This window comes from Grampus griseus (genome assembly GCF_964374135.1).
Source record: "Grampus griseus genome assembly, chromosome: 12".
NCBI lineage: Eukaryota > Metazoa > Chordata > Mammalia > Artiodactyla > Delphinidae > Grampus > Grampus griseus.
In genome coordinates this window covers 28117426-28141120 of record NC_139006.1, presented here as the reverse complement: position 1 = coordinate 28141120, position 23695 = coordinate 28117426, and the positions used below count along the sequence as shown (strand labels likewise).

Sequence of the window (23695 nt, the reverse complement as noted above, 5' to 3'; positions counted from 1 at the left end):
CTTTACCTGGCGGGGGGCTTCTGGGAGTGCCTTTGGGGTGACCAGGAGGTGAGTTAGGTCCTGCCATGATGGCTGCCAGAAGCTTGGCTTGCTAATGGTCCCTTAAGTCATGCTGTTCCTTTCTTTCCTCCTCAGCCTGGTCTCTGCTGTTAAAGACACTGAAGGCCATATCAGTAAGGTTGCAAGGGGTTTGGGGGCCCCATGGCAAGCTTTTGACAGATGTTGGGGGCTGACAAGCTAATGAAATGGATTGCAAGTACAATGTGTCCCTCAAAAAGTGTTTGGGTCAACAGTCATATACTTTTAGAGGGCATCTACCAGCCTGGCCTGAAATAGGGCTGGATTTTTGTCCTGACCTTGAGTGATCTCTTTAACCTTACCATAAATGACAGGTTTAATTATGTATAGTTTCATCCCTTCAATGAGGCAAAGGATCATGTGGTCTCTTTTAGGGATACCAGTTTAGCCTGGCTGATACTCCCAATTGGGATCAATCAGTGGTACCGCCATCATGCCCACAGGATAATGATTGGGTGGGGCAGTGTGTAATCCATCAGCATATGCTTGAGCCTCTGCCCAAATGTAGGTCTTTTCCTCAGGGGTGCAACAGTGGGAAATGGCAACATTCAGGTCCTTCTAAGTGAAGTCGAAGGAGAAATTTAGTCCCTGGAGTTCTTCAGTGAATCAGCTAGGGTCCTCCAAGAATGGGTGTAAGCAGGTGCAGCACTGGTTAAGGCTGGACAAAGAAAAGAGCGCAGGCTCAGTAGTTGTGGCGCACGGGCTTAGTTGCTCTGCGGCACGTGGGATCTTCCGGGACCAGGGCTCGAACCCGTGTACCTTGCAGCCAGATTCTTGACCACTGCACCACCAGGGAAGTCCCTGTATCATATTTTATATTCTACATATAAGTGATATCATATTATTTATATATATATATGTGTGTGTGTGTGTGTGTGTGTGTGTATATATATCCCATCTTCTTTATCCATTCATCTGTCAACGGACATTTAGGTTTGTGTGTGTGTGATATGACACTATGTTTTTACTTTTATTTATTTTATTTTTAAAATAAAATTTTAAAAGTATTTATTTAATTAAAAAATATCTTTATTGGAGTATAACTGCTTTACAATGTTGTGTTAGTTGCTGTTGTACAACAAAGTGATTCAGCTATATGTATACATATATCCCCATGTCCCCTCCCTCTTGAGCCTCCCTCCCACCCTCCCTATCCCACCCCTCTAAGTGGTGACAAAGCACCGAGCTGATCTCCCTGTGCTATGCAGCAGCTTCCCACTAGCCATCCATTTTACATTTGGTAGTGTATATATGTCAGTGCTACTCTCTCACTTCGTCCCAGCTTCCGCTTCCCGCCCTGTGACCTCAAGTCTGTTCTCTACGTCTGCATTTTTATTCCTGCCCTTCCACTAGGTTCATCATTACTGTTTTTTCAGGTTCCATATATGTGTGTTAGCATGCGGTATTTTTCTCTTTCTGACTTACTTCATTCTGTACGACAGACTCTAGGTCCATCCACCTCATTATAAATAACTCAATTTCATTCCTTTTGTTGGCTGAGTAATATTCCATTGTATATATGTGCCACATCTTCTTTATCCATTCATCTGTTGATGGACATTTAGGTTGGTTCCATGGCCTGGCTATTGTATGTAGTGCTGCAATGTACATTGCAGTACATGTATCTTTTTGAATTATGGTTTTTTTAGGGTATATGCCCAGTAGTGGGATTGCTGGGTCATATGGTAGTTCTATTTTTAGTTTTTTAAGGAAACTCCATACTGTTCTCCATAGTGACTGTATCAGTTTACATTCCCACCAGCAGTGCAGGAGGGTTCCCTTTTCTCCACACCCTCTCCAGCATTTATTGTTTGTATATTTTTTGATGATGGCCATTCTGACTGATGTGAGGTGATACCTCATTGTGGATTTGTATTTCTCTATGTTTCCATGTCTTCACTATTGTAAATAGCGCTGCTATGAACATAGGGGTGCATGTATCTTTAATTTTAATTTAATTTTTTTTTTTGGCTGTGCCATGTGGCATGCAGGATCTTAGTTCCCCAACCAGGGATTGAACCTGTGCCCCTGCAATGGAAGTGCTGATTCTTAACCACTGGACCACCAGAGAAGTCCCTGCATGTATCTTTTAGAATTATAGTTTTGAATGAGTATTTGCCCAGGAGTGGAATTGCTGGATCATATGGCAACTCTATTTTTAGTTTTTTTGAGGAACCTCCCTACTGTTTTCCATAGTGGCTGCACCAATTTACGTTACCACCAGCAGTGTAAGAGAGTCCCCTTTTCTCCCCACCCTCTCCAGCATTTATTGTTTGTAGACCTTTTCTCTTTTTTTAAATAAATTTATTTTTATTTTTTGGCTGTGTCTTTGTTGCTGCGCGCAGGCTTTCTCTAGTTGTGGCGAGCAGGGGCTACTCTTTGTTGCGGTGCGCGGGCTTCTCATTGTGGTGGCTTCTCTTGTTGCGGAGCACGGGCTCTAGGCACGCGGGCTTCAGTAGTTGTGGCACACGGACTCACTAGTTGTGGCTCGCGGGCTCTAGAGTGCAGGCTCAGTAGTTGTGGTTCACGGGCTTAGTTGCTCTGTGGCATGTGGGATCTTCCCAGACCAGGGCTCGAACCTGTGTCCCCTGCACTGGCAGGTGGATTCTTAACCACTGAGCCACCAGGGAAGCCCTGTTTGTAGACTTTTTAATGATGGCCATTCTGACTGGTGTGAGATGGTACCTCATTATGGTTTTGATTTGCATTTCTCTAATAATTAGTGATGTTGAGCATCTTTTCATGTGCCTATTGGCCATCTGTATGTCTTCTTTGCAGAAATGTCTATTTACGTCTTCTGCCCTTTTATCGATTGAGTTGTTTGTTTTTTATTGTTGTTGAATTGTATGAGCTGTTTGTATGTTTTGGAAATCAATCCTTTGTCGGTTGCATCGTTTGCAAATATTTTCTCCCATTTTGTAGGTTGTCTTTTCATTTTGTTTATGTTTTCCTTTGCTGTGCAGAAGCTTGTAAGGTTGATTAGGTCCCATTTGTTTATTTTTGTTTTTATTTCTATTGTCTTGGGAGACTTACCTAAGAAAATATTGGTACAATTTATGTCAGAGAATGTTTTGCCTATGATCTTTTCTAGGAGTTTCATGGTGTTATATCTTATGTTTAAGTCTTTAAGCCGTTTTGAGTTTATTTTTGTGCATGGTGTGAGGGTGTGTTCTAACTTCATTGATTTATATGCAGCTGTCCAAATTTCCCAGCACCACTTGCTGAAGAGACTGTCTTTTTCCCCTTTTTATATTCTTGCCTCCTTTTTTGAATATTAATTGATTGTAGGTGTGTGGGTTTATTTCTGGGCTCTCTATTCTGTTCCATTGATCCATGTATCTGTTTTTGTGCCAGTACCACTCTGTTTCGATTACTGTAGCTTTGTAGTATTTTCTGAAGTCTGGGAGGGTTATGCCTCCCGCTTTGTTCTTTTTCTTCAGGATTGCTTTAGCAATTCTGGGTCTTTTATGGTTCCATATAAATTTTAGGATTATTTGTTCTAGTTCTGTGAAAAACGTCATGGGTGATTTGATAGGGATCACATTAAATCTGTAGATTGACCCCAACATTCATATTTGAAACCCCAACTTCCAATGTGACTGTATTTGGAGATAATGCAGTATCCCTTATGAATATACATGCAAAAATCCTCAACAAGGGCTTCCCTGGTGGCGCAGTGGTTGAGAGTCTGCCTGCCGGTGCAGGGGACGCGGGTTCGTGCCCCGGTCTGGGAAGATCCCACATGCCGCGGAGCGGCTGGGCCCGTGAGCCATGGCCGCTGATCCTGCGCGTCTGGAGCCTGTGCTCCGCAACGGGAGAGGCCACAACAGTGAGAGGCCCGCGTACCGCAAAAAAAAAAAAAAAAATCCTCAACAAAATACTAGCAAACCAAAGCCAACATCATATTTGAAGGATTATACACCATGACCAAGTGGGATTTACCTCAGAATGTCAGGTTGGTTCAACATAATAAAATCAATGTAATACATCACGTTAATAGAATGAATTTTTTAAAATCACATGATCGCTCCCACAGTATGGCCGGCGACATTAGCTAGCGCTCGCTCTACTCTCTCTAACGGGGAAACAGCGGACTACAAGAGACTGAGCTGTATCTGCCTCTGTTTCCTCTGTATCTGCCTCTGTTTCAACTTTTGCTCACACACACACAAAAAAAAGCCGGGAAAATTTTATTAACGCTTTTTAAAAAAAGTTAATATAAAATTATAGCAAAAAAGGAACCTGAACTTTAGTAACACAGCTGGAATAATCCTCAGTGGCGGCGGCAGCAGCAGGAGAAGAGATTTAATTTAGTTGATTTTCTGTGGTTGTTGGTTGTTCGCTAGTCTCACGGTGATGGAAGCTGCACATTTTTTCGAAGGGACTGAGAAGCTGCTGGAGGTTTAGTTCTCCAGGCAGCAACCCAACGCAAACCAAGGATCTGGGGATCTTTGCACCATCCCAAGATCCGAGTGGGACATACTTTTGAAGGATGTGCTATGGTCAATCATAAGTGTGACAAAAACTGACAAGCAGGAAGCTTATGTACTCAGAGTAGCATGTTTGTCTCCAAGAGACGTTTCATTTTGAAGACATGTGGTACCACCCTCTTGCTGAAAGCACTGGTTCCCCTGTTGAAACTTGCTAGGGATTACAGTGGGTTTGACTCAATTCAAAGCTTCTTTTATTCTCGTAAGAATTTCATGAAGCCTTCTCACCAAGGGTACCCACAGCGGAATTTCCAGGAAGAAATAGAGTTTCTTAATGCAATTTTCCCAAATGGAGCAACATATTGTATGGGACGCATGAATTCTGATTGTTGGTGCTTTTGTACTTTGGATTTCCCAGAGAGTCGGGTAATCAATCAGCCGGATCAAACCCTGGAAATTCTGTTGAGTGAGCTTGACCCAGCAGTTATGGACCAGTTCTACATGAAAGATGGTGTTACTGCAAAGGATGTCACTCGTGAGAGTGGAATTCGTGACCTGATACCAGGTTCTGTCATTGATGCCACACTGTTCAATCCTTGTGGGTATTCAATGAGTGGAATGAAATTGGATGGCACTTACTGGACTATTCACATCACTCAGAACCAGAATTTTCTTATGTTAGCTTTGAAACAAACTTAAGTCAGACCTCCTATGATGACCTGATCAGGAAAGTTGTGGAAGTCTTCAAGCCAGGAAAATTTGTGACTACCCTGTTTGTAAATCAGAGTTCTAAATGTCTCACAGTGCTTTCTCCGCCCCAGAGTATTGAAGGTTTTAAACGTCTTGATTGCCAGAGCGCTATGTTCAGTGATTACAATTTTGTTTTTACCAGTTTGCTGAGAAGCAGCAACAACAGCAGAGTTGATTAAGAAAAATGAAGAAAAAACGCAAAAAGAGAACACACATAGAAGAAGGTGGTGGCTGCTTTTTAGATATTGATACCAAGGGCCATGCTTTCCATAACCACCACCTTGTAGTTGCAGAAAGCCCTAGATGTAATGATAGTGTAATCATTTTGAATTGTATGCATTATTATATCAAGGAGTTAGATATCTTGCATGAATGCTCTCTTCTGTGTTTAGGTATCCTATGCCACTCTTGCTGTGAAATTGAAGTGCATGTAGAAAAAACCTTTTACTATATGAAACTTTACAACACTTGTGAAAACAACTCAGTTTGGTTTATGCACAGTGTAGTATTTCTCCAGGTATCATCCAAAATTCCCCACAGACAAGGCTTTCGTCCTCATTAGGTGTTGGCCTCAGCCTAGCCATCTGGGACTGTTCTATTAAATTGCTACCAGGATTTTGCATCCAGTTACCTCCACTTTCTAGAACATATTCTCTACTAATGTTATTGAAACCAGTTTCTACTTCATACAGGTGTTCTTGCAGCACCAATCAAAGTTCTTCTTCCACGAGTCGAGTCCTCTACGAAAATGACTGCAGTTATCCATTTTGTGTATTACTGTCTCACTGCTTCCTATACTTGTGTGACTTTAATTGATTCATTCCTCACCATGGTATCTCCCTCCCAACCACACCCCCTCCATAAAGCAATACACTGTTACACTGTGGGTTTACACTAACCTTATACCCCAGAAGGGGAATGGGGGAATGGACCCTGGGCTTAATTTTCTTTTAAGGTCAAGGGAGTTTGGCATTTTTCGTTACCATGAGGTCTTTTGAAATAAGCTGGTGTTGATTAGCAAAGAAGGTGTAGATTGATACTAGGGAATATTGGCAGAACTGTATGGAAACTGTATGCCATTCTGTGCCCCCCATTAAATGAGATTAGCTTCTCATGGGTCCCATGTCTTTATTAACTTGCTAAGTAGTAGTATAATAAAGTATAACTAAATTTGTTAGCAAGGAGATTTAAGATAAAGGTTGTGTTGGATTCAACAAGTCAAGTCAGCTCAGATGATTCACCTCAACTTTTACTTTCATAGCCATTTCCACTCATTTCTATTAATGATATGCCATAAACTTTGGTTCAAAGCAGAATCGATTTCTTTGCCATCTTGTGACTTAAAAAGTTATGTGACTTTGTGATGCATGTGATAGTGTTCTGATGGTTCCTCTTACTGGTATTTCTTTCTCCATGGAGTAACATCAAGTGATGAATGAGAACTGTTCAGGTTATTCAGACATACTACACAGTGAAGCAGAGCGCTATCCATAAAACATAACACACAAAATTCCAAAATGGTCAATGGGAAATGACTAGAAATACAGGCTTAAAAGAGTTGGCATCTTTTAGCTGTATTTGCTAATACGGACATTTATTTAAGCAGCTGAGAAAAGAGCAAAGTTGACTCAATTTTGTATTTCTTCTTGTCCTCAAACAATTTTTGATTCTTTCTGGATTGATGCAGTGATGTTTTTGTTCCTTCCATATTTATAAATGAAACACTTTTTTTTTAGTGTTTCTAAACATAAATTCTACTTGGTTTGAAATCAAGTGGTTGGAACAATTTTGACTTTTAAACACGTTGTTGATTCAGAGCTTCATTGAAGAAGCTTTCAATCAATGGATCAGTCCGGTTCTGTAATTAGCGCGCAGTACCTAATGTTTTGGTGCTATTATGAGGACCAGTGGTCAAAGTGGATTTTGTTCTTGAACAGTGTCCCAGTAGATTTGATGAACATTTATTTGCTTGAGGTCTGATTCCCGCCCCCCGCCCTGGCCCAATAGATTTAAGATTTCCATTTAATGTTGAGAAACTGCACAAATTTGTATGGAACAAAGCCTAGAAAAATGAAAACTATAGATTGGATAGTAATCTAAATTAATCCTAGTGTGTATGATAGAGGAGGGAAAATTTTGGTGCCATAATTTCCCTCTTCATGGTGTTGGACTTAAATCAGTTGAAATGTATTTCTGTACCACAGTTTAAGCTTCAATAAAGATTTGCTTAATTCGTTGTCTAGTGACGTTCAGAAAGTTTTCTGTTGATGTATTTTTTTAAATAGTATACATGACCAAATACTAGACATCTAAAGTTTTTATAATTAATTGAGTAAATCAATATTTAATGATCATTTTTTAAGATTTATGGGAGTTGTCATAAAGATAAGATCTCTAAGCTCCTGGGAGAACAGATTTAAACATTTTTTTGTTAGTGGCTTCGTACCTGAAGCTCAAAGGAAATCATCCGGGCTATATACCAGGATATCAAAGAGTAGAGAGGGTGTAAGTAGTAAGAATAAGAATGCTAGAGTTTGGAGCTAGAAAAGTGAAAAGTTTGAAGGTGGAATAGTCTAACATTTATTATGAAATAGGCTCTTGATGGTGGGGTGGGGGCAGAGTTTAACTCATGGTTATTTCTATTAACTAGAACAGAGTTATAAGCTTTTGATCATTGTGCCATGCAGGTACATATCTCATCATCTGAGTTAAAAAGGGTTGATCATAGAAAAGCAGGTTGTTACATATGTGTGCAATACCTACAGCACCAGATTCTTTTACATGAACAGGTAACTGAGTTTGGCAGACACTTGGTGTTAATCAGATTCAGGGACATAATCTGAAAAATATGGTAAATGTGATATCACACTATGAAAAATAAAAGGCTTTTATTGTCCTAGTCAGATAACTCACCATTTCCTGGCTACCCACCTTCAAACTTGACATTCTCATCTACACTTTTTGTCAAAATGAAAGAAGTATTGGTCCTTTGGATTCTATCCACCCATTCCTACCTTCAGAGACTTTCTGAGTTCACTGCAAGCATGTCCACTGTTGATCACCATCAGTTTGTTTTACTTTTCTAGTTTCTTCCCACTTATGTTTGCTCCTTAGGGGCTACTTTATTAGTCCTTTACAAGATGACAAGTCACAATTCTTACCCCAAACTGAACCCTCTTCAGACTACTTCTTGCAATCTAGCATTTTCCTGAGTTGTTCAAACCAGAAACCTAGGATGAAATTGAGGCAGGGTCATAGAGATCTGTTATGTGACTAAGATTGGAAGAAAACCATTGGCAGTGTCAAGAGATGTCCAATATGCTGTTGGATATGTGAGCTAGGAGCCCATAAAAATACGTCGAGATTTGTAATTAAACATCTTAATTGGATGTATATTAAAAAAAAATTGTACCTTGAACCTTCACACCCTAGCTTCGATAGTCCTCAATTCTGCTTTGGTACATTCATCTATCCATATTCATATATACATACCTCTTATTAGGTAAGATTTATAAAATTGAAATACACAAATCTTAACTACAATTTTGAAAATGGATATTTTTAGCCCACAGCCATATCAGGACAAAGGAAGGTTCCCTTATACCCCTACCTAAGCAACAAAGCACTACCCCTACTTTAGTTGGTAGTTTAATTACTATCCATATTTTTTCACCATAGACTAGGGTTTCCCTCCCCACCCCAGCTCTGAAACTAAATTGAATCACTTAATGCTTTCATTAGTATAAAGTTTTGAGAGGTTGAACCATGTATTTATTTTTATTGCTGAGTAGTATTCCATTGTATGAATGTACCACAATTTGTTTAGCTATTCTCCTGTTAATGAACATTTTGTTTCCAATTTTTGGAAAATATGAATAAAGCTGCTATGAACATTTGCATATAAAAACAAAACAAAAAATCACATGATCATCTCAATTGATACAGAAAAGGCATTTGACAAAATCCAACACCGTTTCATTAGAGAAAACACTTGGAATACTAGGGAAGTTAACCTTCTCAACATAATAAAGGATACTTGTGAAAAACCCACAGCTAACTTCTTTTTTTTTTTTTTTTTGCGGTACGCGGGCCTCTCACTGTTGTGGCCTCTCCCATTGCGGAGCACAGGCTCCGGGCGCGCAGGCTCAGCGGCCATGGCTCACGGGCCCAGCTGCTCCGCGGCATGTGGGATCTTCCCGGACCGGGACACGAACCCGTGTCCCCTGCATCGGTAGGCGGACTCTCAACCACTGCGCCACCTGGGAAGCCCTAACTTCTTACTCAATGGTGAAAGACTGAAATCTTTCCCTCTCAGATCACGAACAAGACAAGGATGCCCACTTTCACCACTACTATTTTTGTCTTTATAAATTTATTTATTTATTTATTTATGGCTGCATTGGGTCTTTGTGTGGGCTTTTCTCTAGTTGCAGTGAGCAGGGGCTACTCTTCATTGAGGTGCACAGGCTTGTTGCAGAGCATGGGCTGTAGGCGTACGGGCTTGGTAGTTGTGGCACGTGGGCTCAGTAGTTGTGGCACGTGGGCTCAGTAGTTGTGGCTTGTGGGCTCTAGAGCGCAGCTTCTGTAGTTGTGGCACACGGGCTTAGTTGCTTCGTGGCATGTGGAATCTTCTCGGTCCAGGGCTTGAACCCGTGTCTCCTGCATTGGCAGGCGGATTCTTAACCACTGCGCCCCCAGGGAAGCCTTCACTGCTACCATTTAACATTGTATTGGAAGTTCTAGCCAGATCAATTAGACAAGAAAAAGAAATATTAGGCATCCATATTGGAAAGGAAGAAGTAAACCTATCTGTATATACACATGACATGATCCTAATTATAGAAAATCATAAACAATCCATTAAAAGTTACTAGAACTAATAAATAAATTCAACAAAGTTGACGATACAAAATAGGGAGTGAAAGTCAATCTCTCACTTTCACTGCTTAAAGGTAATTTTCTTAGAGTTCTTTTTGGTGTGTTGTGTATGTGTCCATACAGTTTACATGTATTTACAAGCATATAAAGTATATTTTCATGTGAATGAAATTGTAGTTTATACACTTTGCTTTTCTGATTAGCATATACGTTTGTATGTTAATAGCATATACTTCCACCCAGTTCTTTAATAAGCTTTCTGGTATTCTATGGGAAAAGTATAACAGTTTCTAACCAAGGGTCAGTTAGACTGATTCCAATTTATTTGTATCTCAGATGCTACAATGAACATTTTTATTGATGTGTATACACACACACACACACACACACACACACACACGTGCCAATATATATTCAGTGGATGATATCCCAGCAGAGAAATTGCTTGGTAAACGTTATTACAAAAAATAAATAAGTTACATGTGTTTGGGGACTAGGACCCTGAGACTGCTCACGCGAAGCTGTGCTGCACAATTTGTCCACCAGGTGGCAGGAGAGGTCTATTAATCTATTAGTCTATTAAGGACAACTGCGCGTTGTGCATTCAGAATACTTTCAAGGGGCTTCCCTGGTGGCGTAGTGGTTGAGAATCTGCCTGCCAATGCAGGGCACACGGGTTCGAGCCCTGGTATGGGAAGATCCCACATGCCGCGGAGCAACTGAGCCCGTGAGCCACAGCTACTGAGTCTGCGCGTCTGGAGCCTGTGCTCCGTGGAGAGGCCGCGTTAGTAAGCGGCCCATGCACCGCGATGAAGAGTGGCTCCCGCTCGCCGCAACTAGAGAAAGCCCTCGCACAGAAACAAAGACCCAACACAGCATAAATAAATAAATAAATAAATAAATTTATTTAAAAAAAAAGAGAAAACTTTCAAGTATCACAGGCTGGTCTGGATTTTTTTTCCTCCTAAATGATGTTACTGTTGTTAATCTATAACAATGCTAATTATTTTCTATAAGGTGAAGCTGATGTGGTATTTTCCGTCTGTGGTCATGACTTGTGCTGCTGTTCCTGGTAATGTGCCTCAAGTAAAGGAATCTAAAGACACAATATTAATATCTCCTACATGACAACGAATAAGAGAATGAATTACAACATCAAACCCTAACGATGCAAGTTTCATGAATGACAGTAGCAGAACATTTAGAATATTCCTAGTCACCACTTTACTTGGTAGTGATCAAACATTTTTCTAAAACTGTTGGTCACAGTAGTGCACAAAAATCATAAAGTTCCTAGATTTTTCCTAGTTGTATCTTCTCGAGAGAAAACTGATGATTGTTTTGGACACCAGGCCCCTTGGTCCTAAGCCATCTTTGCAATGCCAGAGGCATAATGGGAATTGGATAGAATTAAAGTGCCCAGAAACAGAAATAAGGAAGAAAAGTTAGACTACTTATTGTAGAGACTTACTTCAGGAATTGTATTTAAGGGTTGGGAAGAGGAATTAATTACATAGAAGCATATACCATAGAAAGTAAAAGGTCACAGAGATATACTGTTTTAATAAAACATGAGAATATCTTGGCTGTGTTGAGGTTCAGGATAGTTCTGACTCTGGTTAGAGAACTGTCTCTGGATAACAATAATATTCCTACATAGGATCTTGGAAGATCTAGATGCTGATGGTGCCGGCTGGAATCCTGCCCTCCTGCCCTCTTGTGCTAACTGCATGGAGGGTTGAGGAATCCCTGTAAGTCAGATCTTCATGATAATTGTATTTCAGGGTCAATTAAACATCAGAGCCTAATGAAGAATATCCATGACAGTGGGAAAGGAACGTCTCCAAAAGTTCTTCAAAACTCCTTACCTGCTGGGAGATTGATTTTCTATCTAAATTAAAAAGCTATTCTGGTACAGCAGTTTTCAAACTTATTTATTTTTAGCAGCAGACTCTTGTAAAAGTGAAATTTTGACACCGAATCTCAATATATAAAATGTGAATAGATTAACAAAAAAGACTAGGACCACTGGTTGAAAAGCCTCTCAATTTACCCCACAGGTGACCCACAAAGGCACTAGGGTTTCCTAAACTCGACCAGGTGGCTCTGTAGTGGTGACAACAGATGGAGCCCCACCCACCCTGGCCAACCTGCTCCCAGGTTCATGATGCCCTTGGAGTCATCCTTGACTCACTGAACAAGCACTTATCTGGAGCTCACTGTTTGCCAGGTACTGGGACCGAGCGTGGGCACACAGAAATGAGCCAGGCCTGGTCCCATCCCAGAGCTCAGTCTAGTGCAGGACGCCTTTCCAAACTCCAGAGTGCTGTGATTGCCTTGGCTGCTCATTAACAATGCCTGTTCCTGGGCCTCACCCCAGAGATAACAATTCAAAAGCTAAGAGAGAGGTTGAGCCTAGACACATGCTTCCTTAATAAGCATAATCTGGTGAGAGAGACAGAAACACAAACTGGTGCAGTAATTCTAAAACAATGTGCTGAGAGTAACGATGGAGGTATCGGGAGCAGTCGCAGGAGGACGAGGGTGCCGAGGACCACCCCAGGGTACGGCCAAACAGAGCTCTGGAGGGGGTGTGGCAGGATGATGGGACACTGCTCTGAGGGGCCAGCTAGGGAGCTGTGCAGGAACCTGGAGAGGGTGGTGCTGGATGGAGCCAGGTCAGGAGTCAGCAGGGACGGTGACAGCAATACTAACCACAGTCATGTACTCTGTCCTCATTAATTCCCACAAGTCCCAAAGGACTTTGTTTTTTTACTAGTAGCGTTCCCATGTCAAGGATGATGATACTGACATTTGGAGAGGTTAGCAGTTTGCAGAATGGGAGCCAGGACTGGAACCCAGGTTTGTTCTTCTTCAAACCCATGCCTTCAGCTACAACTATTAAATCGTATTGGCTCTTAATGTGGAAGAAGTAGGGGATTAAAACAATCTAGAAGAGGTAAATCCCAAAGGACTTGATGATTGTTTGGATGTAGGGGTCCGGGTCTAGCTTGGGGCACCTGGGTGATGCCAGGGACCTGGGCAGTGAATCCTAGGAGAGGAGTCTGTTTAAGGTGGGAGATGCATGGCCATGATGCGTTTGAAGTAGGACCTAGAGAACATCCCGTGGGCAACTGGAAAGATGGGTAGGAATGAGATGGAGAGGCAGGCTGGGGACTTAGTGGAAACCAGGACACTCAGTGAATCACTCAGGGAGCAGGTGTAGAGGGGGAAGAACAGAGAGGGAAGAGGCGTGTATCCTGGGAAGGACCAGTACAGAGGATGCAGAGGGAGCAGAGGTCCCAGGAGAGAAAGCCCAATACTTTTCATGCAGCACAGAGGCCCAGGGGAGGGGGACAGAACAGCACCCGTTGGACTGGAAGTGCGATGGTTACTGATGACTAACGAGAGGTTTCGGGAGCCCGTTCCAGCCTGCGGTGGAATACATAGCAGTAAAGGAGCGGGAAGAGCAGTTGCGGACTCTTGCTTTGAAAGGTTTAGATGTGAAGTGGGGCACAGCTCCCAAGATGCTGTGTGGTGGGGCCAGGGGTCTCCATTTCTAACAGGCTCCCGAGCAGCTCTGCTGCTCCTGGACCAGACTTGGTGGAACAGAGTGAGTGAAACGGTGGTCTTTGACCAACAATGGAGGTAGCAGTATAGGACTTGAAGCCAGGTGTGACGTTCATCTGTGTTCAACAGTCATTGATTTATTGTGTGCCTATTAGGTTTCTGACTCTGGAAGTAACAAGGATAATGATAACCTAGTTCCTGCTGGTCATAACACGTGGTGGTAAAGTCTCAGATGCAAGTACGTAGAAGTAGTGATGGAACCACAGAGGTGCTGACACCTGAGCCGGGCTTGGCCGCTGGGACCCAACAGCTGTGTGTGAGATGGCTTTGAAGGCGAGGCGGGTGCAGGTCACAGTGAGCCTGAAGGCCACCCTCACTGCACTCCTGCCCTCAGGCCCCAGCTCCACCACTAAGTAGTGTCTCTACAGAGATGTTTCCTGGCTAGGGTCTTGGTTTCCCCACAAACTCTCACTGCAGTGTCTTCTGACTGTCACCATCGGCCCAATTTCTTCAGCCTCATGGTCAATCGTGTTTGTGGAAAATGCTGATTGTAAATGATGATGCTGTTTTTTTAAAAAACTTTTTTTTTCAGTGGTTTGAGAGACGGCAATTTATTTATTTATTTATTTATTTATTTATTTATTTTTGGCTGCATTGGGTCTTCATTGCTGTGCGCGGGCTTTTCTCTACTTGCGGTGAGTGGGGGCTACTCTTCATTGCAGTACACGGGCTTCTCATTGCGGTGGCTTCTCTTGTTGTGCAGCATGGGCTATAGGCACGAGGGTTTCAGTAGTTGTGGCATGTAGGCTCAGTAGTTGTGGCTCGCGGGCTCTAGAGCGCAGGCTCAGTAGTTGTGGCACACGGGCTTAGTTGCTCCACAGTATGTGGGATCTTCCCGGACCAGGGCTCGAACCTGTGTCCCCTGCGTTGGCAGGCAGATTCTTAACCACTGTGACACCAGGGAAGTCCAATGATGATGCTTTTTAAAGCCAGAATGACAGCACTGAGCTCAGAGCCCAGCACAGGGCGTGTTCCATAGCTGGCCACAACGGCCAGTCACTGCAGCATGGCTGTGGGGGACTCATCTCAACTCTGCCCTCAGAGTGTGATCACTCAGCGCACTTTTACACCTCCTCAAACCCCAGTCTGCTCGCTAATAAAATGGGCAGCAGCGCTGACATGGGAAGATCGCCGTGAGGTTAGAGCACAGGTGGCAAAGGTGGAGTGTGTGGAGCGTGGAGATGGTGGGGCCAGGGTCCTAGCCCAGGTCTTTGGGCTGCTTCTGCTCTGTCCCCACTTCACTGACTCATCGCAGAGGTAGGCTCGGGATGACTGCTCGCTGTGGGTGTTGAGCTGGGTGCTGCCCTTACACCCCAGCTCTTTCTGCAGAGGGTCACCCTCTTTTCAAACTAGCATCTCGCTTCTCTGCATTTGAACTGTATTTGTAGAAGTGCAGGGTAAATACAAATTTAGAGTAAAAATGATTTTTCCCGAGTGCAAAAGGGAAAGGGTCTCTCCTTTACCCTTTCTTAGAGCATCTACTCTAAAACACTTCTAAGTTGTCTTTTTGAGATCTATTTAAATGTTTTTATTTATTTTTAATTAAAAAAAAGTATTTTTGGCTGCTTTGGATCCTTGTTGCTGCGCGCGGGCTTTCTCTAGTTGCGGCGAGCAGGGGCTACTCTTCGTTGCGCTGCCTGTGCTTCTCATTGCAGTGGCTTCTCTCGTTGCAGAGCATGGGCTCTAGGCACGCGGGCTCAGTAGTTGAAACATGAGAGCCCTAGAGCGTGCGGGCTTCAGTAGTTGTGGCGCATGGGCTCAGTAGTGTGGCTTGCAGGCTCTAGAGTGCAGGATTAGTAGTTGTGGCGTACGGGCTTAATTGCTCTGAGGCATGTGGGATCTTCCTGGACCAGGGCTCGAATCCATGTCCCCTGAGTTGGCAGGCGGATTCTTAATCACTGCGCCACCAGCAAAGTCCTATGTAAATGTTTTCAAAGGCTAAGTAGGCCTTTGGCCAGCTGAACAACCCAGGAATGTTTTTTCTCAGGAACTTGGGAGCCATCCTTTTGAAACATTAGCCTAACTTACAGGGAGCACCTGGCTTCAGGCTGCAACCCTACCTCCTATGGGAATGAGAAATATATTTCTCCTTTGGACAAAGACAAGTAGTGAACCCAAGTGGTCACTCCAATTGCCGGGTGAACTTAGGATGAGCTCTGACAAGCGGTGCCGTCAGTGCTCTCACTTGACATCCGGGTCTCGAGGGTCGCACCTGCCTGGCTACATAAAGGGTTGGATTTCGTGGGGTCTTCGAACCACACAGCGGACTGCCTGCGAGGGGCCCCACGTTCTGGTTTAAGGCCGTTCCACACCGGCTGCTTCCTCCCTCCCGCCCCCCAACTCCGCGGAGAGACTTGTCGGGCTGGTGGCACACACTGTTCCTTATCCTTCCCAACAGTGGGAAGCGGCGTGGCTGGAAGGAGCTTTGGGAGAATTTGGACCACCTGACCAGTAAGAACGAGCCCCGCCCCCATCTCCGCAGCGGCACCAGGGGCCCCGCCCCGCCACGTAGTCCGTGCCTGCGGCCGGCACAGCTACTGCCAGTCCTTTCCGCGCAGCCCTGGTGCCGCCGCTCTCGTGATGGGCGGGCGCCCAGTCCTGACCCGCCCATTCCCTAAACGCCCCACACACCGCGTCCACACGCCCCGCCCCCCGCGGAGCGGAGCATCCCGGGCCTGGAGCTTCCCTGGGCCTGGAGCACCCTGCGCCGGGCTCTGCGTGGGCGACGATGAGGGTCTGGAGCTCGGAGCATGTGTTCGGGTGAGCCGGCTGCGGCCGCAGTGAGTCCAGACTGGCCTGGGCCTGGGCCGTGTCCTCCGGGAGGGCGGGCTCTGTCCCTCGTTGGGCCGCGCTGCGGGCAGTGACCTGCAAGGGCCCGGGGTCGGGGGACCGCGTCTTCGCCTCCGCCGGCCTGGCCTCACCTCGCGCGGGGCTGTCACAAGGGGCGGGGGCGGGACCCGCCGAGTGGCTGATCACGGCCTCCAGAGGGAGCCGGCGTGGGCATGTGGGGGCTTTGGCCCTGAATGCACTGTGGGCACTGGAAAGCCTCCAGCTGATTAAAAGTGCCCTCGTGACCTAGGCGGTATCTTTTCTTGTCACTTCATCTGTGACACTCTGAGCTCATTCTTTCATAGTTTTTAAAGGAACTAAGATTTTTAAATTCCTTGATCTCACTTAGAACAGCATTTCGTTTTTTAATTTAAAAAATACTGCATGAAATAGAATTGTCATCCTTTGAACTTTTCATGTAAAATTATAATGAAAATTTATCAGTGGGTTAAAAACCTCCGAAATTATTTTAATGAAATCTTTAGACTTGATGGGATCCAATTTTAGTGTTGATTTTTGTACAGCCTGCAACCTGCAGAAAAATCTCATCTGGGGTTCCATTCCCAGACTTACTCCAGAGATTTTCTCAGTTCTCCCAAAGATGGGACATGCCGGGCACCATCTGGATGCAGAGGGGACAGGTTAAGTTCCTGCAGATGGTGAATGCCCAGGCTGTGCAGCTCAGGCCAGGACTGCCCTACAAATTCAGGAAATGTTGGTCGACAAGCAGAAGTGAATTGTCAGCTGTGAAAAGTCACTATTGATAATATTCACCCATTTAAATCATACAATTCAACGACTTTTAGTAAATTTACATAGTTGTACAACATCTCCATAGTCCAGTTGTAGAACATTTCCTCATCCTACAAAGACCCTTCATGCCCGTCTGCAGTCACTGTCCACTCCTCGCCCCAGCCAGATCAGTATCTGCTTCCTGTTTCTATGGATTTGCCTTTTCTGGACATTTCACATAAATGCAATCATACACCAAACCGTCTTCTGTGTCTGGCTGCTTTCAGTTAGCATGATTGTTGAGGTTCATCCGTGTGGTAGTGTGCATCCTTGCTTCAACCCTCACTTCATTCATTTTGTGTCCCTGGCACATAGTAGGTGCTCAGTGAGGGACCAAGGAATATCCTGGGGAGCAGATGTCCTTTGAAATGAGGGCGACTGTCCACCAGAGAAATTCCCGTCAACCCCTGAACTCCTGTGGACTGGGCACAGATCTCCTCCCATTGATTTTTAAAAGCCGAGCGCCATGATGAGAATTGACAAATGTGGAAGACAGCTGGGGGGAGGTCACGCAGCTGCCAGGGCGGGTGACATGATGCTGTGTGGCAGCATCACATCTGCAGGACGGTACAGATTTGGAAGCCTGGCTTTCTAGCTGAGCTTACCATGGAGTTTTCCCCTTGCTTAGTCCCTTGAAATCCCTGATTTTTTTCCTCTGAGGATTACACACCTTTTTCTTTCTATACTTGTTTTCTTTTTATATGTTTGTTGAATATTTGATTGGAAATAATAAATTTACTCTTGAAAGGCCAAAAATAATCAGGCACAAAGACTTAAAAAAAGTTTTTTATTGCAATACAGTTGATTTACAATGTTGTATTAGTCCCCCCCACCCCCTGCCGCACGACAGACATGTGGGATCTTAGTTCCCTGACCAGGGCTCAAACTGCTCCCCTGCTGTAGAAGCATGGAGTCTCAACCACTGGACCACCAGGGAAGTCCAACAATGTTGTATTTGTTTTAGGTGTACTGCAAAGTGATTCAGATTATATATATACACACACACACACACACACACTCTTTTTTAGATTCTTTTCCATTATAGGTTATTACAAGATACTGAGTATAGTTCCCTGTGCTATACACAGGTCCTTGTTGGTTATGTATTTTATATATAGCAGTGTGTATATTTTAATTCCCAACTCCTAATTTAATTCCCTCCCTTCCCCCTTTGGTAATCGTAAGTTTGTTTTCTATGTCTGTGAGTCTATTTCTGTTTTGTAAGTAAGTTCATTTGTGTCATTTTTTTAAGATTCCACATATAAGCAATATCATATGATATTTGTCTTTGCTTGACTTTTCATTTTCTCCCATTCCGTAGGTTGTCTTTTTGTTTCATTTTGTTTCCTTTGCTGGGGCACGAAAACTTTTGAGTCAAGTTTTCCTCCATTGTTCACACACCAAGTTTTCCTCCATTGTTCACACACCGAAGAAACCCTGGGCACTGGAGATCAGACAGAGCTGAGAGCAGTATAAACTCCCACAGAAATGGAGAACCCTTTGGTTTAAAGTAGATTAAATAGTAGTGGAAAATATAGGACCGAAATAGAAACATATAGAAAGGGGCACTTAAAAATTAACAGGCTGGTAAATACAGGTTTATAAATCCCATCCTTACAGCATTGACTGAGGTTTCAGGTGGGCTATAACAAAATCTTTAATAACAGCCAGTATGAGTAGATTCCCAGCAGTCAAGGCTGTACACTACTTGGATTCCAGCAGCTCCCAGGAGAGGTCTCTAGTAGGCAGTGTCCCTCTCAGGGAAGTAAGGAGGAGAGGCTGCCCTAAAGCAGGCTTGCTCTGTGGCCAGGAGGAGGGAACCCCGTCCCTTTTTAAATAAGAGAAATGGAATGTTACAGGTAGGAGGTGAAGTGCCCACTGTCCCCTCCTAGTGCTGTTCCCTCCTCTCTCTCACAGGCGGTCATGATTGTGAACCTGGTGGGTAGCCTCCCGAAGGTATATGTTCCATAAACAAAATGTAGTATTTGTTTTTTTAAAATAGAAATCACTGGCACCATCTTGTACAGATCTTTTCAGTTTCTCTTTCTTCTCAACAATGTGTTCCTGAGATCTGTGCGTGTGTGTGTGTGTGTGTATCTATTTGAGATCTGTGTGTATACATGTACACATACACATTTGTATCTCAGCTGTATAGTATTCCAATATTCCATTTATTCCATAAAGAATATGTCACCATTTTTTCTTTCTCTTATTGAAGGGACATTGTTTCCCCCTTATTACAAATCATGTTGTGGTGACCACTCCTGTGTATATTTCTGGGTCAGTTAATCAAGGGCATTTACTTAGGCCAGAAATCCTCAAACTCATCAGCAGTAGGACCTCTTTACACTCTTAGAAAATATTGGGGACCCAAACAGTGTTTGTTTATGTGGGTTAAATCTACTAATATTTACCATATTAGAAATTAAAACTGATAAATTTTAAGATATTTATTAATTTATTAAAATTAACAGTAATAAACCCATTACATTAACATAAATAACATTTCTTAAATTTAAAAAACCTGTAGTTTCCAAAACCCCTCAAAGTAGTAAGAGTGGCACTGTTTTGTTTATTTTTTCCCAATTTCTATAATGTCGGGCTGCATAGACACTGTTTTTTATTGTCAACAGATGTTATTTTTTTTAATTTTTTATTTTATTAAAAAATAATTTAATTAATTAATTTACTTTTTGGCTGTGTTGGGTCTTCGTTGCGGCACGCGGAATCTTCCTTGCAGCATGTGGGATCTTTCATTGCAGCACCCAAGCTTCTCTCTAGTGGCACATGGGCTCCAGAGCGTGTGGGCTTTGTAGGTGCGTCACGTGAGCTCTAGTTGAGGCACACAGGCTCAGTAATTGTGGTGCGCAGGCTTAGTTGCCCCGTGGCACGTGGGATCTTAGTTCTCCGACCAGGGATCAAACCCGTGTCCCCTGCATTGGAAGGCAGATTCTTTACCACTGGACTACCAGGGAGGTCCCTGCATGGACACTAACTTGATGGTCCTGTCGGCTTCTGCATTCAGTGTTTGCAGTCTGTTGTTTTGGTTGAAGTAAATGATTAAAATCCAGCCTCACACTATATGTGAGTAAAACCTAGTTGGCAAAGGTATTTCAAAAGTGTTTAAAAATAGTCGTAGCTGTTCTTTGCTATTGCAACGAAACAAGCAGTAATTTCTCAAATTAATTGCAGTGTAAAATCTGACACCACGAGGACCAGAGTAATGGCCCGTCTCGTACTTTGAATGAGTCCTTCTCCCATGTGATCTGTGACGTCTCGCACTGGTCACTTGGCTGTGTGGGTCACCGGGTACAGTGTGGGGCAAGCAGCAGGCCCATGGTAGTGATACAAGTTTTCTAAAATTCCAGTTTTCACTTAGAAGCTCAAGTTTTATCTTTGACAGCAAATGCCATCAGGTGTTTTCCTCCAAGTGACAGGCTCACTTCATTAATCTTTGAGAAAATGCCTGTCCGACACCCACGTCTGAGTGACCACAGTTTGTGGTCAGTAGTTTCAAGGAGAAGTGGTGGCTGGGGAAGCACAGTAGCTGAGCTGCCACCCCTGTGGCCACCAGTGCTTCCCGACCAGCAAGGCCTCCCGCATCCTTTCTGTGCCCTCACTCAGAACCAGGGATCCAGGTGTAGTAAAATGAGTCCTTTTACTTTCTCATCAGGGATGGGCCCTGAGTGCACAGCTCAGCAGTGACCACCATGCAGCCTTGACCCGGCCGTCACTCCTGGGGAGAGGCTGGCAGTCTGTGGTCTGACTCGGGCTCCTGCAGCTTTGGCTGATGTCGTGCAGCCAGAAGGGCAGGCCCTCCCAGCAGCACCCAGGCTCCTGGAGGGGCCAGAGAGCCCAGCTTTGCGGGCCTTGCTCCAAGAACCACTGGGCTGGCCCGGGGTCTCTTGGGGTCTGAGCACTTTTCCTTCATCCTTTTTTTTTTAAAACATATATTTATTTTATTTCATTTCATTTCCATTCCATTCCATTTTATTTTATTTTTTTATTTCATCACGCTGGGTCTTAGTTGTGGCAGGTGGGCTTTCTTTTTTTTAAATAAATTTATTTATTTATGGTTGTGTTGGGTCTTCATTGCTGCACGCGGGCTTTCTCTAGTTCCGGCACGTGGGGGCTACTCTTTGTTGCAGTGCATGGGCTTTTCATTGCGGTGCCTTCTGTTGTTGCAGAGCACGGGCTCTAGGTGCATGGGCTTCAGTAGTTGTGGCATGCGAGCTCAGTAGTTGTGGCTCACAGGCTCTAGAGCACAGGCCCAGTAGTTGTGGCTCATGAGCTTAGTTGCTCCGTGGCATGTGGGATCTTCCCAGACCAGGGCTTGAACCTGTGTCCCCTGCATTGGCAGATGGATTCTTAACCACTGCACCACCAGGGAGTTCCCCACACGGGCTTTCTTAGTTGCAGCTCACGGGCTCCTCAGCTGTGCCCCGCAGGCCCCTTAATTGTGGCATGTGAACTCCCAGCCGCAGCATGTGGGATCCAGTTCCCTGACCACGGATAGAACCTGGGCCCCCTGCATTGGGAGAGCAGGGTCCTCACCACTGTGCCACCAGGGAAGTCCCTCCAATTTTTTTTTTTGGACTCATTATTATGCACATTATGCAAGAGTGGAGACTGGAATAATGAGTGCAGTGCCCTTCTGCAGGCTAACAGTTCCTCTCACAGATGTCTGGTCTCATGCGCCCCCATTCCCTGCTCCTTCCCCTGGGTTGTTGTAGGCAGGTCCCAGGCACCCTGTGTCCTCACCCTATTCTGCCTAAAGTAATGATTTTTATGGGAACTACTCTGGGGAACTTGACTTACAAAGCTCACAGCTTATTTCACTGGGCAGCCCCCATCCCCCGCCTCTGCTCTCATGAGTATCTGGATTCTGCCTCCTTCCGCAGAGTTGTCGACTGTGCCCCTGACAGTTCTTTTACTGAGAAGAAAGGCTCCCTGTCCACTGCAGAGTGATCAGGACCAGCTTCATCTCTGCTTCTTTGGAGCTGGTGGACATGTTAGTGCGGTGACACGATTCCATGGCTTGAAAAAGCATTCCTTTGTTAAAGAGCGGGGCTTCTGGACCTGACAGTGCAGAGGCCGTGGGTGTGACAGAAAGACTGTGGAGTAGGGGCTGGGAGACCCAGCTCTAGTCTGCGTCTCATTGCTAGCTTTTTGACCTGGGATGAGCGTTTTATGAGGATAAAGTAAATTCATGGTCAATAAGTTATATTTAAAAAGGACATCAAAGATGAAACAAAAACCTTCAATATATTCATAATCTTTGATGTTTAATTTAGTAATTCCATTCTAGAAATTTATCCTAAGGAAAAAGACATATATTGAAAGGCTGGTGTGAACCAGTTTTCCCTGCTGCCTTCATTGTACAGTGAAGGTTGGATGCGATCAAAATAATCTGCCAGAGGAGATTGGTTCAAGATGGCAGAGTAGAAGGATGTGTGCTCACTCCTTCTTGTGAGAGCACCGGAATCGCAACTAACTGCTGAACAGTCATCCACAGGAAGACACTGGAACTCACCAAAAAAGATACCCCATATCAAAAGACAAAGGAGAAGCCACAATGAGACAGTAGGAGGGGCTCAATCACAATAAAACCAAATCCCATAACTGCTGGGTGGGTGACTCACAAACTGGAGAGCACTTATACCACAGAAGTCCACCCACTGGAGTGAAGGTTCTGAGCCCCACATCAGGTTTCCCAGCCTAGGGGTCCAGCAAAGGGAGGAGGAATTCCTAGAGAATCAGACTTTGAAGGCTAGTGGGATTTGATTGCAGGACTTTGACAGGACTGGGGGAAACAGAGCCTCCACTCTTGGAGGGCACACACAAAGTAGTGTGTGCATCACGACCCAGGGGAAGGAGCAGTGACCCCATAGGAGTCTGAACCAGACCTACCTGCTAGTGTTGGAGGGTCTCCTGCAGAGGAGGGGGTAGCTGTGTCTCACTGCAGGGACAAGGACACTGGCAGCAGAAGTTCTGGGAAGTACTCCTTGGTGTGAGCCCTCCCGGAGTCCACCATTAGCCCCACCAAAGAGCAGGGTAGGCTCCCGTGTTGGGTTGCCTCAGGCCAAACAACCAACAGGGAGGGAAGCCAGCCCCACCCATCAGCAGTCAAGCAGATTAAAGTTTTACTGAGCTCTGCCCACCAGAGCAACACCCAGCTCTACCCACCACCAGTCCCTCCCATCAGGAAACTGGCACAGACCTCTTAGATAGCCTCATCCACCAGAGGGCAGACAGCAGAAACAAGAAGAACTACAGTCCTGCAACCTGCAGAACAAAAACCACATTCA

At 44.5% G+C, this 23695-nt stretch overlaps 1 protein-coding gene and 1 pseudogene across 5 annotated transcripts in view; both read left to right on the top strand.

The window, feature by feature from the left end:
- The window catches only part of PRELID3A (PRELI domain containing 3A), a 107943-nt gene that overhangs the window by 9877 nt on the left and 74371 nt on the right, over nucleotides 1-23695 (top strand). For 3 of the 4 annotated variants that reach the window (XM_082668144.1, XM_082668147.1, XM_082668146.1), the window contains exon 1: nucleotides 16450-16526. The exons of the other annotated variant lie outside the window; for it this stretch is intronic. In XM_082668144.1, coding sequence (XP_082524270.1) covers nucleotides 16495-16526 — 32 coding nt within the window. In that variant the 5' untranslated portion in view covers nucleotides 16450-16494. Of the gene's footprint in view, nucleotides 1-16449; nucleotides 16527-23695 lie in introns of those variants that run through there. 4 annotated transcript variants of the gene reach the window in all.
- Nucleotides 4435-5433, top strand: LOC309830758 (S-adenosylmethionine decarboxylase proenzyme-like; annotated as a pseudogene). The gene is made up of 2 exons: nucleotides 4435-4550; nucleotides 4907-5433. The product of its transcript is annotated as an S-adenosylmethionine decarboxylase proenzyme-like (transcript).